At 40.0% G+C, this 20,015-nt stretch overlaps 1 protein-coding gene across 1 annotated transcript in view; it reads left to right on the top strand.

Annotated features, from left to right (window-relative positions):
• The window catches only part of LOC122787923 (dynein beta chain, flagellar outer arm-like), a 5,188,001-nt gene that overhangs the window by 2,679,789 nt on the left and 2,488,197 nt on the right, over positions 1 to 20,015 (top strand). Inside the window, exon 56 of the mRNA XM_044054850.1 lies at positions 17,952 to 18,080. Within this exon, the coding sequence (XP_043910785.1) occupies positions 17,952 to 18,080 (129 nt within the window). The remainder of the gene's footprint in view (positions 1 to 17,951; positions 18,081 to 20,015) is intronic.

Here is a 20,015-nt window from a genome sequence, read left to right as displayed (position 1 = left end):
GTAGAGGGAGAGAATACTTACTTTCATTCTTCCTCATTTTTTTAGTTTTTTTCTGCATCCTGGAAAGATATTTGTGACAAAACACCAAACGGCCAGCACACAATCATCAGCACCAAAAGTTTTTATTTTATAAGATAATAAACATCCAAAATTATTTATTTATTTAACATTTGTTAACTGGGTAAGTCCAACTTGGGATGAAGCCAATTTTCAGCGGAGGCCCGGGGAGAAATGCTCCAGACATATATCTTTCTAAAGAGGAAGGAAAACGGATCACCCTGAGGAAACCCACACGAACACAGGGAGGACATGCAGACTCCACACAGAAGGCACCCCAGCCGAGAATCGAAGCAGAGAACCTCTTGCTGTGAGATGACAATGCTACCACTGCACCATTGCGCAGTCCGAAAGTAAATACAGCATACAGGTTTTGGCAATAAAGCCTTCTTCAGTGCAAGATGTTTGTGACCTCAGAAGGAGTAGAAATGCTAAATGAAGGTAAGATGAAGGTCAGGAGAACACTGATCCCTCTGTTTGAGTGAACAAAAGATTTGCTGTTTGTATGTCCAGTCTTTTGAATAAAGTTCTGGCAATGTACGTTGGCAATGGATTTGGAATGGGGTTCATTTATGTATTAATTATGTATTGACAGTGTGTTTAATTCTGTTTTGAAAATGTGTCTTTGGATTGTTAACATGCCTAATCACTACTTTTTGTCTTTGACTGACAGAGTTGCTTTCTGTCTTACCTGCTCCATTTTGTTTTCTCTTTTAAGAAATCTTTGCCTGGTGGTTTTGTTCTGCATGGGAAACATACACTTAAATTATCTAGGTATATATTTCACATGGTTTTTCATTGATTAATTTTCATTGTCTCCTGAATGATACTGCAATACAAAGTGAAACTCTGGGCCTTTGTCTTTGTCTGAAGGATTTCAAGCCTGCAAAAGGCATAGCACTGCATTTGATTCCCTGCTGGGTGAGAAAGTAAACCTATATTTTTTGTCTTTGACTGATAGAGCTGCTTTCTGTCTTACCTGCTCCATTTTATTTTCTGTTGTAAGAAATCTTTGCCTGGTGATTTTGTTCTTTCTGAGAGACAGACACTTAAATTATCTAGGCTCATATTTCACATATTTAACCTGAGTGTTACTTAAATGCAAAGTGAAATTCTGGGCCTTTGTCTTTGTCTGAAGGATTTCAAGCCTGCATAAGACATATCACTGCTGGTGATTCCCATCTAGGGTTTCCTACCCACCCTCCCATTTGTCGGAACTTTTTAAACTTGGTGATTTTAAGCTTCCCCCTCCTACTGTAAGTTGAGCTTAATAAACTCCTCCTTTTCTACACTTCTGCTTATATCTTGAATTTTTTATTTGAATTATTTGCCTTTCCTTGTGCCTCTTATTTTCTGTTGTACTGATTTACTTAATCTGAATTAATTATCTAGCTAGCTGTTGGATAAAGCAATGTATTTCTATACTTGTTTCCTCATCAAAGTCAGTGGATTTTCCTTTTAGTGTACTGGGAAGTAGCCTGGTTTGTCTAGGTTGAGGAAACACTTGAGATTAAACAAAGTGAAATACTTTTAGTGAATGGTTCTTTAAGTTTGTTTAGGAGGACTGGGATTATTCATCTAGTGGCTGTAGGTGTTTATCTGGTCTTCCTGAGCTGGGAAACTCACAAAAGGGCTTGTGACTGTACCTCAGTTTTTAAAAAAAAATTGAACTGTTTGTTGCTGCTTTGCACTGTATTTCACCACTGTATTTGTTGCATTTTGTTTTTTTACTACTACTGCTTTTTTTTTATTTTACTTAAATAGCTGTTTCTTAATGTTTTTTTTATTTGTTTACCTTTTTTCTATTGTTCCAGTGCATTTCTGTTGGCCGTAGTATAGACTGGATTCAGACTGGTTGAATTCAGTTCTGTTTGTAGACTGAGCACTAAAAATCAGGACATCTTTTTATAGATGGCAAAAGTGCCAGTAGAAGTATTTTTTACCTGTCAACGGTTAGTCACCCTAAAATAGCTCCTTGCCTGATACCCCCATCTTTTTCTCATTATCTGCTGAGATACCAGGTTCAAACCTTGCATTATGGACTGCCAGTTTTCCTCTGTTTCTCCTGCCAGCCTGGTGGACATGGATTTTTTGAGGCAGTGTAGCAGCTGTCTCATGTACACTGACAACCCCTTACTCATAAATTACTGAAGTACAGTTTGTGAGAGATGCTCCTAAACTAAGAATCTAAACAGGTTGTTAGCTCACATACCACAACTTCTGTTTGTAATATGCACCCAACACATAAACGTTCAGATGCAGACGTACTCTCCAGAAACCTACCTAAATACCAGAGACCTTCAAAACACAAACGTGCCACACCTAACACAACACCCAAAGCACTCAATACGCATAAAACATTAACACCTGTGTCTCACCAAATAAGCCCTTAAGGCAATGCACAACTATTTGAAATGTTTTAGTTATAGGTGACTCTATAGTGAGAAATACAAACACCTCACTCACCAGATTGAACAAGGAGAAGTTTATTGTCTGGTGCAAGGATTCACCAGATCACACATGCACTCAAGTCTCAACAAGTACCGTTATGACTCTGTCATAGTTCATGTTGGTGTGAACGACTTAAGGTGTACCTCTCTGGACTATATGAAAAGAGACATGATTGAGCTCTCTGAATATGTGTCCCAAGTGGGTATGTCCCTAGCTTTGAGCAGCATTTTACCCTTGCCTAGGATGATACCACAATATAAACATAAAGTGATTGACTTCAATAATTGGCTTAATTTCTGGTGTCATTCTAAGAGGATCCAGTTCCTGTCAGCCTGGGATGACATGGTGGATAGACCACACTACTTTGCCAGAGATTGTATTCACCTGGCACATCTAGGCTTTCAGTTGCTGGCTTAGGCACTTGCCTCCCCCATAATGCCTTTTTTAGGCAAGGTCACAACAATAAAATGTCCAACGTGAAAATATCAAACACACAGAAAGTAAGGGTCATGCTACTAAATGCTAGGAGTTTAAATCAGAAACTCCACTCTCTGGAAGCACTCCTCTCTATGGAAGATGTTGATGTTTGTGCAGTCACAGAAAGCTGGCTCAAGGCCATTTCAATGTACCCTGGCCTTGCAAGGCTACAATGGCTTCCCAACATTCAGACTGCAAATTGAAGTTATGAGAACCAAAGGAGATGGAATATCTATCTTCATTAAAGATAATTACACGTCTAGACTGGTTAGTCAAGAAAACTCCATGGAGCTATTCCAAGTCCATATTAGCGTGGGTAAGACCCCCCTTCAGGTCATTCTCAGTTATAGGTTCCCCTCCATGAACCAAGATGCCCACACAACTTATTTAGACCTACATGGGACAATTAAGATGCAACCTAACATCATAGTCATGGGTGACTTCAACTATCCTTCCACTATATGGGAAACTTGTATGAGGCCAAATCCACACAAAAGTTCCTGGACTTTGTTAACTCAAATGCCCTGGAACAAATAGTGCACAAGGGGCTCCAATATTCTAGACCTGGTCCTCACCAATATGAGTGACCAATGCAATGACTCAAATGTAGGGCCCACACTAATTAAATCTGACCACAAATTAGTCATTTCACCAGAACTCCCCAAAGGAGACATCAGGCTAAAAAAACTTCACCAAAGCTAACTGTACTCTCCTAAAGGAAGCTATAATCGACTTACAAGCTCCAGTTTCCACAAATGGCATTGACAGCTATACTAAGGTATAGACTGATGCCCTGTATAAACAACTACACAAATGTAGAAACACACCCGTGTCAGATATAACTAAAACAAGATCCTCAAGAAAAAACAAACCATCCTGGTGGACGTTTAGCATTAATAAATTATAAGCGAAAGAAGATGCTGTCTAAAGATACAAAAGTGAGATCCCAGAACTGGAAGAGCATCCTCTTCAGCCTAAACAATCAAATAATAAAACTCTTAAAATCTTCAAAGAGCAACTATGAGAAAAATTTAGCAATCATAGCCAACCGTAACCATAAGGCTTTCTTCAGCTACGTTCACAACCTAAAAGATAGGACTCGGATGTGTGCTGAACTAATTGTGGATGGCATCACACACACTGACCCTGCAGAAATTACAAACCTACTAGCAGACAGGTTTGACAAAAATTTCACCCCCCCCCAGCATACCACAAGCCATGTCTTCATCATCTCTTCCTCCTTGCATCTCCAAAGAGGAAGTCATCAATGCTGTCTACAGGGCTAAGAACACTGCCTTCATGGGACCAGATGACATTCCGGGCTTCATTCTTAATGTTCTAAAACAAGAGCTAGCTACTCCATTAGGCACTCTGTTCAACCACATCCTGAGTACTGTCTTTGTCCCCACTAAAGTGAAAATGACTGTTATCCCCCTGCACAAGGGTGTCTTGGCAACCGACCCGGGTAACTATAGACCCATAAATTTAACCAGCCACATTTGTAAGGCAATGGAATGAATCATCATGGACTTTCATAAATAAGGATATAGGTGACCTCCAAACCCTGAATCTGTCCCAGTTCATTTTTTGTCAAGGACAGGTCATGCCTGCTAAACCTGGTGGACTTCTTCAAGAATGTGACCAGAGCCATAGATGAGGGGAAAGCCATGCACATAGCCTGTCTTGACTTGGCCAAGGCCTTCAACACTATCCCAAATCTGGGCATCATCGACAAACTAACCCAGTTGAATTTCAACCCCTATGTTGTTAGGTGGGTGGCAAACTGGCTCACAGATCGACAACACTCAAAGTGGGAGACCTTACCTCTACCAGCAGACCTGTCACCAGTGGGGGTGCCACAAGGGTCAGTGCTGGGACCCCTGTTGTTTGGCATACAGTTCTTCTGTAGCTAACCAAGTTTGTGGATTATTGCAAATTATGTGCCATCATTGAATCTCTTAGTGATGTCATCATACTTAAAAATGCGGCTTACTCAGATCAATGATTGGTGCCAAAGGCATGGTCTTAAATTAAATGTTAAAAAATGCATCATCATTTCCTTCAGTAAAAACAATGTCCCTGCTGTTATAAAATAAACAGCAATACCCTAAGTACAAATTCAGTAGTGGGAGAGCTGGGAACACAAGTTGACTGTGACTTCAACTTTGATCACCATGTGTGTACTGTGGTGAGGAAAGTATTATACGTCACTCACATGATTAGCAAAGGCATCACCTCAAGAGCAAAAGAGGTTATAGCTCCCTTGTACTCATCCCTCATCAGGCCTATTATTGAATATAAATCTCCCTTTGGTATGTAATGTACCAGACACCTGCAGCAACTTGAGAGAACTCAGAGATTTCTAACTAAGAAAATTCAGGATCTCATGTACATGTCTTATACAGACAGATTGAAGTCACTGTCACTGTAATCAGCAGCATATAGACTACTTAGAGGTGACTTATGTCTGGTTTACAGGACTGTCTCTGACCCAAATGTAATGGAAATGCTGCACACCCATAAGTCAAATGGGACTAGAGTCACCCATTCTAGGGACCTCATTCTAGCCTGTGACATAAACAGGACCTGCTGGAGAGACAGACACATCTCTCAATGGTTGCCATTCTTCTGGAATAGGCTTCCAATCCATATCAAGCAGAGCACCTCTATGACCCTGTTTAAGCACAACCTGGATGACTGGATGGGAAACTGCAAATTTCTGCCAGGGATTGCCCCAGCTTCTCTCCTGGACATGCGTAGTCCCTGCTATATAAACCTTGGGCATAGACGATATCTCTCATCTAGTATTATACTGGGATTTAACAGCTAGGCTTGTAAAGATCCTCTGGTGAATAGCCTAGTAACATCCTATGAACGTATGAACCTATATTTTCAGTAACTTCATGATGGTTTTCAATTTCAGTGTGGGTGAGCAGTTATAAGCTTATCACATGCTTGCAGATACATGAGGGCAGTATATTGATTGTGAGTATCTCTGCATTAAATGCATTTTTACTCTTGTCTGCTTATTGTGTATTTAGTTGAGAGAAAGGGTTGTTAATATGTACAATGTTATTTTGGTATATAGGTTTGTATGTCAGCAAATGTTATAGGTTACAGTCTCATTTATAAACATCAGGGCTGGTTACAATCAATGCCTAATTCAATATGTTTGACAAGTATTGGTTTATGTTTAGAATATTCTGTTTATACTGGTAAGATGAGTGGGTAAATATGAAAACTGTAATTGCTTACTTGTATGTATTTTCTTATAGAATTTGAAAATTGTATATGTATGTGCATGTTTATTTTTAAAGATTTTGAGTTAAAAGAGGCAGATTCAGTGTTGTACTCTGTGGCTAAGGTGTAGAATTTCCCACAGCCTTATTTATCACTGCTTTCTTAAAGGTGCGGTTTGTACAGTGCTGTAAGAGTGGCTGCTGTTGCAGCTGCCATGTTACCTTAAATTCTGTGTGTCACATCTGCACTCATTAACCTACTAGTGGCCTGTAAAGGAGAATAAGTCTGGTGGATGCTGATGGGTTTTAGTGAGGTGGGTGGGAGAGTGATGAGTCTCCACTTCTATATTGTGATATTTATAAATGTGTGTTACATTGGCAAATGATTTTAGGAAAACAGACTATTATAAGGCTGGTGGGAGCAGTAAGTTAAGCAGACTGCTTGAGCTCTTGAAAAACACAGTTAAAGGTTGTGGATTTAACTGTTGGTATAATTAAGGAAGAACATTTGCTTTCCAAGAGCCAGGGTGGATGGCAGTATTTTATCAAGTTGGGTGCCCAAGGAAATTGAGGTAATGCTGAGGTATAGTTCAGTTGTGTTTTGATGGAGTGAAGCAGGATATGTGCTGCTGGTGGGGTTGGGGCATGGCTGATGGCAGTTCTCATTGTGATGAGTGGGGAGAGTATAAGGTGATCTTGGCAGATGCACCCAACAACCGGCCTGGTCTATCTCCAGTGGTGTGGTTGGGGAAGTAGAAGATTCAGTTGGCCCCATGAAGTGCAGGGAGAATTGATAATCCCTTTATACAGAAAAGCATGATATCAAGGTTCGTTAGTAAAATGGTATATTTGTTGATAGAGGAAGAAGGCTTGGATTGGTGATGATGCTATAGAAAAGAGAGTATTAAAATATGGGATGAGTTGCACAAAACTGGGGTGAAAGAAGAGGATTTTGATAAAAAGCAGGGGGAGGTAAAATCTGGGTAAAGACAGGGAGGCAAGATGCATTCATTGGTTGAAGCAAATAGTGCAGAGTGTGACAAAAGGAGATACTGCCAGCACAGCTAGCTGAAATTTTGTAAATAATTATGTCATTGATGAACATCGAAATGATTTATACAAGATGCTTGTGTTACAAATGTATTAGAGATGTATGTCATGTGTATATCAAAGTGCTGTGTACAGATGTTTGTGTTGAGAAGGTATTTGTAAAAGTGCTGTGTTTAGAATGTATCCACAGCATGCCCTACTGGAAAAAAAACAGAAATTTACATGCACTATTGTAACTGTTTAAATGTATATAATTTAACAGTGGAAAATGGGATACAGGAGGGTAACCTCAGTTTAGTAATCTTTAGAAAAATATCTGAAATTAAATTACTTTATAGAATGAAATAAAGAGGCTACCCCTCAAGCTTTCAGTGGAGCTAGAGACATGGAGTTTGTGCTAGGAAACATTCTGTATTGTCCTTGGAGTGCAGTTATTGCTACTTTTGAAGCATGAAGGAATACAATTGTTTTATGACTTCCAGCATCTGCTGAAGATCTGAGGAAAAGCCCTTGTCTGTATGTTTTTATAGGTAGGTGTGAAATGCTGCCAGCTTCTAGCAATGAGGGTTTTGGTTTGGGAACTAAAAGTCAGATGACAAGATGTGATGTCATCCTGCAAGATATCCCAGCAGTGATATTTGCAAAGTCTCTTAGTGAGACAGAGCATTCTGTATTATGTCTTTGATCTGATAAGATCCACTCAGCACATTTGCCTTGCTCTAATGAAGTAAGTTTCTAGGAAACAGTATAACTCTCTTAGATAAAGTCAGGAATATAGTAAAGCTTACTTTAGATGTTTTTCTTTATATGTGTGAGCCTGTACTGCAGTTTTGTTTTAAGTAATTCCTGTAGTTTTGAACTCTGATGTCAGTGTGAATATATACTTAGTAGTGCCTTGTTCTTTTATTATTCATTATTAAATATATTTAAACCTTTCATTGTGGCTGATCTGTGTAGAGATATTTAAATTTTGAGAGTACTTACGTATTTATTTGGTGACACTGTGTGGGCCACTCCTAATAGCCTTGCTCTTGGTCAAACTACCATTTATATTAGTATTAATATTGCACAGTAAAATTGAACACCCTTTGTTAAGGACCCTAAAGTAGCTGATAAGGAGTGACTGGTGGCAGTTGTAACTAACTTATAGTCTGGGCAGAAGGGGGCATAGCTAGTAAACCTATGCCAGCCTTTCCTAGGTGTGTGTGTGTGTGTGTGTGTGTGTGTGTGTTTGTGTGTGTAAATAAAATCTCCAAGAGCATGTGTGTCAGCTACTTGAGCAGGGACACAAAGCACTGGCTGGACAGAGAAGGTGCTGGAGGTGTTGAGGTCTTTGCTTGGTCACTCAGCTAAGATCTCAACTCTATAGCTGTACCAGCAGAGAGTCTTACAGGAGATCTGGAGAATGAGGCAGAAACCAGCCCTAGACTGGCTGTGTTCTCTGTGTGCTTTTAGGAGAAATTGCACTTGATGCAGAGAACTGCATCTGGAAATACTGTGTGTGTACTTGTCATTCTTTCAGTGAACATCCACCCACCATTTCCAGTGGTGAGGATTGAGGCTCCTTGATTACTAGTCCAGTGGTGGGTCATCATACAGAGAATGGGAGAGGAGTGAAAGAGAGTTTATGGTCAAGTGGGATTGAGGCAATTCAAAGAGTTGGAGATAGAGAAGCTGCTTAGTTAGACTGAGTCACATGGAAAGGGCGGTTACAAGTGGAGTTGGGTTGAAAGGGGGGATTAGTTTTGGATAGAATTAGACAGTATAAATATTTGAAGTTGTTAGAAGAGAAGAAAGTAAATACAGAATTAGAAAAAATGGATAATTGAGGTGAATATGAGGGGTATAAAAAGAAGCAGTCTGTATAGTTGATGAAAAATGTGGGGGATAAGAGAGGATCCTATTTTATTCCTCCCTGCAAGTCAACTGTTTTCCAGTAGTCTTTGCCTCTTGAACTTTGCCCTGTCTTAATGCACTGTGCCCTACCTAGTGTCAGATCTCATCCAAATGAGTTTTACAATAATTTAAAGAAGGGAGCTGAGTTAGGTGGTAATCTGTTTAGAGAATAGGGAAGTGTATAACTGTCAAATGAGGATGAATGGCATTTGTATAAGGTGATGAATCTGTCATCAAAGATCAAAATAGAAAAAGGGTGATCTAAAGTGATTAAACATAATAAAAACTTTCTGCATCCCCTGCTAATCATATATACCAACTCTGAGATCACAAAAATGTGGGGTAAGGAAAAATTCCCATACCATGCTGTATTGCAGTCTCACACACAAAGCAACTACCAGGCTGAAACACAAGTGAAAAAGAGCAATCATTCTGAAAAACTGCATCCAAGATGATAGGGGTATGGGAAGTATTGACAACTGTTAGATGCAATTAGCAGTGGGAAAGTGGGTGGCTCTGATGGCTTTCCAGTTTACCTTTATAAGTTAGCAGGACAAGAGATTAGTGTGCTGTTGATGGACATTTTTAATGAACTGTGAATAAAGGAAGTTTGTCAGAATTAATAAGGGAATATATTTTGCTTGTATTATTTAAAGGAACGGAGATCCCAAAGACCTAGCTAATTTTAGATCAACATCTTTATGCAGTGGAGGTGCCAAGCTGTTTTTGGGAGGGGTTTAACTGCTAGAAGTGAGAAGTTACTTTAAGATCTGATGTTGTCTCTTCCATCCATTTCTCAATGGATGGATCTTTGGATTCAACCTTGGAGTTAACTTTTTCCACTCTAGAGTTTGGATACAAAGTTCAGGCTCCTTCCCTTACCCATAATTCCCTTCCTGCACCTGCAGTTACTTCAGATCTCATTTGCTGCTTCTTTACTTTGAACGTTTACCTCCATCAGTCAAGCTTTGGTGTTGATCAATTAGATATTTCTCAGCAATTTTTGATATCCTTATAGAATTTCTTTCTTTCTCTTTATCTAAAATTTCACCTTTACTTTCCATTGCAAAAAAAAAAAAAAAACTTTCTTTAGCATAGTTTTTACTTGTATCATGCCTGTGGCATCCTTTCAGCTGGTCACTTAGACAGTTATTTAATTATATAGTGTTTCTATTAAAAACAATCCTTTACTTTAATGTGTTTCTTGGTTAGTGTTGTCCTTTCCATAACTTAGTAGTGTCTTAGAATTGTGGATATTGTTGTTATTTAAACACTGGATAGTATTGTCTGATTTTTGGCAATGTTTGCTTTTTCCAGGGTGGCTGATAAACCATCAACTTTCAAAAAATGAGTGGTCTGTGGCCACAAGATTGCAAATTCAGTCTCACACACAAACTGTACCTGTTGTCTTGGAGCTGTCCACTTGGACAAGCAGTGCTCCATATGTACTGCTTTTAGTACCAGGGCTGTCAATGAATGCAGAAATAAACTTGTTCTGAAAGGACTATCCCCTGCCTCTGTGGGAGATTCATCCCAGGCTCAGTCTTCTACATCTGAAGCTTCCCTCTCTGTCAAGAAGCCTTCTAACAGCCATAAGGGGGAGAAAAGTGGTGATAGACTGAGGGAGGAACTCAAGTATTACAGAAACTGCTCCCCAGACCACTCTTCTTTGTCTTATGGTTCTTCAGCTCCAGCTCCAGAAATTCCTAAGTTCTCAGATCTGACCCCAGTCTTAGAGCAATAGTAGTTGATTCCAAAAGTTCTCCACTACTAGGCCATTTCCTTGAGGCTACACTCGCCTTTTCTACAAGAGAGGTCATTTCATGGGTCCTGCAGACCCCCTTCCACAGCATCTTCAGTATGGTTAGTACTGTCTACCAGAAGCCTTTCTAAAGCAGACATGGATCAGATGATGAAGTGCTTCAGGACAAAAATTCAGCTGTATGTCCTTCCCCTCATATCATTGTTGCTGCTACCATGATCTATTCTCTAAGTTCAGGGACTATGGATCCAAGTGCTACCAGGTTTTGTATGCATAAGATCTGAAGTCTTGATTGCCTTCTACTCTGACTCTTTCTCTAATCTGACCATCTTTGAGTGACTCTGATTTAGAAGGATCTCAGATCTGAGGTGTTGACGTTGGATGTGGGGGGAGGGTTGACTCCAAAGTTTTAGTAGCCAACCTTCCTTTCCAAGCCTTGGTGCTAGTCATTTAGGAGGTCCCACCAGATGAACACAGATCCAGGACGCACTCAAATTTCTCTTTGATGCCAAAAAAAAATGGGGACCTCATGCCAATTTTGGGCCTCAGCCGTCTCAACCAATATGCCAGACAAATGAAGTTCCCAATGATCCCACAGTTCATCCATTCTCCTGCTGTTGAGAAAGGATGACTATGTGTTCAATAGAACTTCAGGATGTGTACTACCACATAATGATGGACAGATGATCCAGCATGTTTCTCAATTTCCATTTGGGAGCCAGTCATTTTGAATTCAAGACCCTGCTATTTAGTCTCATCACAGACCCCCCCCCCCCAGGTGTTCACCAAGTGTATGATGGTGATTGAAACTCAAGTCAGACTGCAAGGGTCCCAGGTGTTCTAGTATCTGGATGACTGACTCATCTCTGCCTCTACCAGGAATCTTCTCATCTGTGCCAGGTTCTCCTTGTTCCTACCTTTGAAGTCATCTTGGTTTTACAGTGAACTTGAACAAGTTTAAGTTTCTTCTTGTTCAGATTATAGAATTTATAGGCTACCCACCTAGATATAAAATTCCAGATTTTAAGATTTCCACAGAACAGGTTGGCCACCCTCCACAGACAAGCATTAGAAGTTCTTTCTTGCCAGAACCCACCAGTGAGACTAATATTGTTCCTCTTAAGATTGATGGTCGCTTCCATTACACTAGTCCCTCTTTCTAACTATCACATGAGAGTTCTTCAGTGGACATTTGCAGTACAGTGGTCTATCAGACATTAAACCATGAGCTACCACAAACAAATATTTACAGAACACATATACACCAGTGGCTGGAGTCCCAGAAGCTCTTCTAAGGTTGCCCCATTGTCCTTCCTACTTCCAAGGCCATGCTGACCATGGATGCCTCCCAGCTTAGGAGCCACTATATGGGAAGGACTGTCCAAGGCACTTGGTCTTTCTCCAAGGCCAGTCTTCATAGCCAACATTCTGGAGATTAGGACAGTCATTTTAGTGTTGCAGGCCCTTCAGGGCTCCTTCCATCTAAGGGTGATATCAATTCAGACAGACAAAATGTTAGTAGTCTGGTGCATCACCAAACAGGTGGAAATACTACCTATGATGTCAAGATGTGGTAAGAGCTTGGGAATGGGTGATAGATTCTGATTGTTTTCTGGTAGCAACACACACCCTAGGAAAATCCAGGGTTCTAGCAGGCCTATCCTACCTCATGAGCGGACCCTCAGTCTGACAGTGGCAGAGCAGATTTTTTGTCACCTGGCTTGACCTTGCTGCATTTTGTTTACCCTCTCAACATGAACTGCACCAGGTGCTTTGCCCTGTTCCCCCAGGAGTGGGAGTCACCTAGGGATGCTATGACCCTCATCTGGCCCCATGGGCTCATGTATGTCTTTCCTCTTACCTTCTTAGCCCAAATTCCTTAATGAAAGCCTCAGAAAGGAAGGTCACAGTTTTCCTCATCTCCCCTTTCTGGCCTCTACAGCTGTGGTTTCCCTTCCTCTGGCCTCATCTGATAGACCCACTATGGGTGCTGGATCCCAATCCAGATCTTCTCTGTCACCTGCCCAGGATGCATCCCTTGGGCATTCAAGCCGTCAGGTTAGCCATTTGGTTTCTTCACTTCTAATGTTGGCTAGTTAGTCCAGGCTTTCCTCACAAGTAATCCACATTCTTACTTCATCCCGAATACTATCTTACAGAAAGATTTACAGAAGCATGTGGAAAAATGTTTCTATTTTGACCTCCCATAGGAATCTGGATCATTCTTTGGTTCATCCCCCTTGCACTCCCTTAGTAATGGGTGTTAACCCTATCCCTAACATTTCCCCTTCCCCCGACCCTAACCCTTCACCTTAAGGTCCTTAAAACTTTGCGTAACAATGTCACTACATAAGACAGACTCAGACACACAAGCATTCACAAACACACATAAACAACACTACATCTATCCACTAACCTAACCCTTACCATAAAATACACAAACTCACACAGAAACACAAAACTCCCATCCTTCACCCACTCCAACCCTAACTCACATGCATACACCCCCACACACAAACACACGTTCTTGCCTCCCCAACCCCACTCACCTGTATCGATATTCCATACGTTTGACATATCCACCATTTGGCCATCCGTACCTTTGACATGCCCAATGTTCAGCCATCTTCACCATTGACGTAAAATCACACCCCCTGCATTTGTTGAACAAACATACATTTGGTCAAATACAGAGGAACCATAGATAGATAGATATGATAGATATAGATATATAGATATAGATATGTGTGTGTGTGTATCCATACATTTTTGTACTGTTAACAAATGAATACTCACAATAATGTTTTCATTTTTCATTTCTGTATTTCTTCAATAATTTACACATTAAGACTAATTTTGCTACATTGTTGCCTTTGAATTTTGAAACATTGCTCTACTCTTAATTTTGTTGTGTTTTTCTTACTTGATTTTTTTATTGGAGCTTTTCTCCCTCGTGTTTCCCAGTCAGACTTCCCAGTAAACAAATAAAAATAAATGAAAACATGTATACACACACACACACATATAAATATATACAGATATTAATGACTGTGCAGTGGTTGATAGCTGTTTTTTTTTTTAATGGAGGAAGTAGAGAGATGGTCTGAGAGTTTAGTTAGAAGTTTAGAATGAGAGACAGTATCAGAGGCCTTTGAAAGATCAAGGAAAAGATTGGAGATGAGGAGGTTATTGTCATGGGCTTCAGCTATTATTTGGGTAAATGACAGTAATAGAGTAGAAGTGCTATGTTGGGGCCTAAAGCTGTGTTGGGTAGGAGTGAGGAGACTATTATTGAGAAGTTATTTTGAGTAGATGAACATGGGTGCACTTTTTCAAGATTTTGGATAGGGGGACAGGATAGCAATTGGTCTAAAGTTAGAGGGATCTGTAGAGGTGCCACCTTTGTGAAGAGGGATAGCGTAGAAGGATTTCCAAATGTCAGGGACCAGGGCTTCTGAGATGGAACCATTAATAAGAATTGAGATAGGGTAGCTGATGGATTGTGCAGCTATATTTAGAAAATGAGGGGGTAGTTTGTCTGCTGGGGAGAGCAGGGTTTAATTTTGTTAAGGAAACATTTAATTGTAGTAACGGGCTAGTTGGAAAGAAAAAACATTGGGAAGAGTTTTGTTATGCGGTAGTGGAGGTGTTGAGTGTATTAAGTGTGAGGTTTTAAATACTTTCTATGAAACAGTTGTTAAAGATGGAGGCAGTTTCAGAAGCAGTGTTGTTTCGAAAGGGATTGAGAGTAGTGGGGTTACTTGGGTGGAGTAGGCTGTTGATGGTGGTCCATATTTTTGTGGATTTTTGTGTAGGCTACTTTGGTTAGAGGAAAAAAAAGCTCTCTTGTTTTTGTTGACAAGTTTTTTTGCCAGGTTTATGTTGAAAGGAAGCAAGCGAGTAATCTCTTAAGATGGGAGATATACACGGCTTTGTGAGATAAAGAAATGTGAAGGTAAGAAATTGTGGTATTTAGGGGATCTTCAGATCAAGAAAATACAATGCATTTTTAGACTTCACACATCTTAAGGTAATATTCCATTTAAGAAAGGGGGATAGTTGTTTTACTGTGTCATACCTAGCATAGTGAAGAGATTGAAAGAAACGGGGAATAGCAGATATATAAGAAGGGTGATTTTAGATTAAAAACTGGAGACTAGGTCTGTCTCTAGAGGGGGTGGAAAGAAGCAAAGAGGGAGACAGTCATTTTGAGGGTGCCTCTGGGGAAATAATGTTTTTGGAATAAGTGCTAAAAATTATACAGTTATATGATATGCAGTTTCAGTTGTTGCACAGATGATACCAGGCACCCGCATTGCTGAAGGGTGGTGGGAGAAGTCTGTTTGCAATGTTTTAAGTTGTAGACTAACAATCTTCATATATGTTGGTTATGTCAGAGTGTGAGGAGGTTACAGAAGGGCTTAGGGTTGGATGATTCGTGGCTGTTTAACATCTTTGGGTTGTAGACCAGGAGTTCATTGGGAGTATAGAAGGGATGGAGTTGAACTGCAGTTAGACAGGCTGGGTGAATGGGTAATGTGAAGTATTGTAAAAGGAGAGAAAGGGGATGATATGCAGTAGAATAATATAAGATGTGGGATGAAGGTAAGTCAGGAACTGGGAAGAAGGAATGGTCTGACAGAGTATGTGGTATCAAGTGGTAGGGGGTGTGCTAAAGGAACCAGGAGAGTTAGAAATAGAGAGGGAGCTGTCAGTTGTATTAATACAGGAACAGGGAAAATATTGGGGTCAGAAGGGGAGAGGTTGTTTCAGTTTTCTTTGATAATGGGAGTGTACACAATGTGAGAGGTATGTTACCTGCTCTGTAATAGGACGACTTGGTTAAAGGGTGAGGAATTTGTAGTTGTGCTTATAAAAGTGGGCCCTTGTTGTGATGCTCGTATTTGTGACAGGGAATGTGATTTAGAATATTGGAAGGAAAGAATAAACAAGCCGAAGGTTAAATGAAGCAATAACAGACATTTTGGTTGGGGTATTCTTAGGTTTGTATGATTATGTTTATGTAAAGTCTATGTCAATATGTGTATGTTGCTGAATGCTTTTATTACTAATAACCTCACTGGCCCTCTTCAGGAGAAATTTTGATGAATGGATGGGAAATAGAAAATTCACCCCACCTCTACTCAACAGAGACACTGGGAACTAAGGTCGGGTGGCACGATGCCAGTGAAATCCTATGGGATAGGCTTGTAAAGGCTCCAGGGCCATTAGCCTAGTACACACCTATGAACCTATACATATATATATATATATATATATATATATATATATATATATGTGTGTGTGTGTGTTTACTTGTTTCGTAATGCCCTTACTCCACATTCTGTCTGCACAGTGACAAACTTGTTTTAGCTTTATTATTAACATCAGACTGATGGTACATGACCATAATATAATTAGAGCCTGCAGAATCTGCATTGAGAGTTAACTGGCATGTTATAACATTCCAACAGTCTGCTTGGCGTGCTAGATTCAAAAGATCAAGTCCTGGGAGGATTTGGGCAGCATGGCAGCACGTAGAGATTACAATCAAATTTATTTGCCCTTTGAGGAGAAGTAAAGCATGTGGGATATGACAACTCTGCAGTGTGTCTACATCATTAAATGCCAATATAATTAGCTGGGAAGGGCACACAACCAAGAAATACATATTTTCTTGAGTGTCTGGATAGTTTATTCAGAGGCTGCCTAGTAGTGGACAAAATGCCATTTCATGCAGTTAACAAAATTAGTCAATGAATTAATTCTTCTCCCATCTCTTTTAGAAAGTTCTAATGGCTATGAAATATAAAACCTTCAAGGCCATCTGACAGCACATGTGACAAATTTCTTTAGCAGTGTATGACTTAGGCTGCTGTCCCTAACAGAGGCAACCTTTCACACACATCCTTACTGGTATCACTTTTATTGTAAGAGGATGTGTAGCCACCCCTCATTCTTTTTCATTATTGAAGGCAACATCTCATGGGCTTCCATACAAGAAACAATTTTTATAAAAGTTCGTTTTGCAATGCTGAAACAATAATCCTTTAGGATTTATTAATTGATCTGTTTTTACTACTTTTTCTGCTAGGAATAAACGGTTGAAATTGCAGTACTATATCTTTGAGATATATGACGATTTAATTCAGGCTTTTGTGCTAACTCCCCTCATTTGTGTTCTGCTTTAAATGCAGCTCTGTTGTAACTGAGAATGAAAACTTGACAACTTTAGCATTATCTGTAAGATTGTGATTATATTAAAGCATTGCTGAGTAAAAATTTAATAGCTGTTTTTGGGTGCCCTTTTTCCTGAATTACAGTTAAGCTGGTACGGCTGACTACATTTTCTGTTTTTAGAGGTGGGGAAAAACATTGACTACTGTAGCATGAAATTGGCAAAGGCTGGAGTGCTGTGCATATCTGTCACCTAACAGGATTTAAGCCAGACTGTATTATCCATGCTGTGGTGGGAGGTCATTTCATTTCTTATTTATCATCCCACGCAAAAATAGTGGCTACTTACAATAATTAAATACAGTAGCAGTGAAGCTCTCTCTCTCTCTCTCTCTGATGCCCACCGAAGAATATTTTTCGCAAGTGAAATAATTTCACTTAAGTCAGTCTTTCTTGAGAGTAGTGACAGCATTCACTTATCCAAATTAATGTGCATACACTCCAATAACAATGGCATACTCAATTGCTTTCTTAGCCTTTGTTTAAAGGGACCTCAGACTCAGCTTGAGTGCTTCCTGTATTTATAGCACAGAGATGTACACTAATCAAGATTTGTCTGTAATACTGTAAGCTAAAAGGTGATTTTACATTTTGTACTTAAAAGTCAGGTAGCTACTAAAATACAGATTTTGCCATGCATACTTCTAGAAGGCTGTTAAGTATAACTGTAATAGCCATTAGTCTACTAAAACTTGTCAGGACCTGTCAGTGCAGAAAATAATAATGTAAATATTTAATTCATGTGTGACACATAAAATGACTACATTTTTCTTACATTGCAGATTTGGGACTATTACATTGACAGTGATACCCATCAGTTTGTCAAATGGAGTGATGCCATTTCTCCGTATGCTGCACCTTGTGGACAAGGAATTCCCTCTGGAGCTTTCATACATACTGTTTTAGTTGAGGTAATGTCTACATCTCACTCTGTCACACACACACACACACATATATATATATATATATATATATATATATATATATATATGTGTGTGTGTGTGTGTGTGGTGTGTATACTGCACTGCATATACATATCTTGAATTTTGTAAAACAATGTGTATTTCATAACATGATTTTGTAAGAAATAGTGGGCAAAGAGCTATGAATTACAAAACAAATTATACTTATCTGTGCTGCTTTTCAATTCTGGGTAGAGGTATGCAATTTTATTCTTTCTTTGCTTTTACAACTACTAAGCCTAATGCATTATGTCTTATTGCACATATAACTGTTCTTTGTCTTTGAGTTACTTATGTTTAGTGAACTCAGACTTAAGCCTCTAATATTTCCATGAATAATTGTCTAGCAGGAAAACATTGTGAGCAATTTAAATAAGCATGTTTTCTAAAAGACCAAAAGCTGTTTCACACAATTTTCTCTTGCATACCACAGACTTTGAACAAGTCAACTGACCACATACTGAATCTCTAAGTAGTAAAAATCATAGCAGTAGCCTTTAAAAATCATAGAAGAAAGTCAGAAAAAGGAGCACTTTAACGTTAAGTTTTCCAATCTCGCCTTTGTTCTTGCTGGATGGGTTCAGATCCGATCCTCGGCTCTGACTCAGCCACTTACTATAGCTCGAGATCTCTTTACTGGCTCGAGGCTACCCCTTATCCCAGGATGCCCAGCGTCAGCTACCCAGATCTCGTTTACCGCTTTAGCTGTGAGGTTGCAATCAATACTGGCTCAGGCTTAGTATACTTTTTGTCTCTTTTAAACTCAAATATTGTGCTTAAAATTTGATAAAATTCTTCTTTGGTAGTAGTTTGTAAGTTTCTTTTACTGTAAACCCCCTTATCTCGTCCTTGTGCTTTAATTTTGTGCTGTGTTGGCCATTGCCCCTTAGTCGCTAGGCCTTCTGTTATTCCCTGAACTCATTTAACTTGGAGAGTTCTCCCCCCCTTAAGGACAGCCATTTAAGTTAGAGGCTCTCCTTTAAGGTCTTTATTAATTTTTAGTTTTTCTATTGTAGTTTGACTTTTACTAAAATGTCTAGGGAAGTTAAAACCTCTGGTTTTAAAAAAGTGTGACTCATGCTGCCAGAAGATGTCTCTGACAGATGGGCACACTAGTTGTGTTTACTGCTTGGGGGCTCTGCACCTGCAGGACTCTTGTGATATTTGTCATGCCTTTAGTCCAAGGGTCCTGCAGGAGTGGAAAAACAAGCTAATCCTCCGTGGATTATTAAAACAGGATTCTCTGGCTAAAGCATCTCAGCCAGTGATAACTTTGAAACCAGTCAAGCCATCGGCTCCATGTTCAGAACCGACCTGTGAGCTTGACAAACCAAGTGTGTTGGTGCCGGTTGGCACTGACAAGACTACCCCTCCGTCAGCTTCAACTGTTACTTCGGTACCGTTGCGGAGCCACAAAAGAGACAGGTCTCCTTCTTTGGAGCTGATTCGCTCGGTGCCACAATCACCATTACTTCAAAGCAAGTCCAGTCATTGCTCATCTTCCTACTTCTCTCGATCCTTGAGGTTTTCGGATCAGGATGTGGAGGGAGTGGTCAGTAGGTTGCTTAAGTCATAGGCCCTTGTTAAAATGCTTTCGAACCCACCTCAACAGGCTTTGGCTCCATCTGCTTCGATTTTGATTCCTCCTCCAACTATGGTTAGTTCAGAGCCGGAGTCCATAGTGGTTCCTTCTGCTCCACTGACATCCTCATCGGCTCCAACGTTGGCTCTGATTACCTCGATTCTTCCTCCCATCGAGGTATCTGGGCACCGAAGCTCTCTCGTCAGCTCCGAGGGGGGAAGTGGCATCAGACCCTTGTCCGACCCCGCTCTCCCTCTCAGAGCGTCGTCTCAGTTTAGCTCAGCTCCCTCATTGGCCTCGGA

Source organism: Protopterus annectens, chromosome 13.part0, assembly GCF_019279795.1.
Source record: "Protopterus annectens isolate FY-2018-M chromosome 13.part0, PAN1.0, whole genome shotgun sequence".
Classification (NCBI taxonomy): domain Eukaryota; kingdom Metazoa; phylum Chordata; order Ceratodontiformes; family Protopteridae; genus Protopterus; species Protopterus annectens.
The sequence above is the reverse complement of the archived record's forward strand: the minus strand, read 5'-3'. Positions and strand labels throughout refer to the sequence as shown.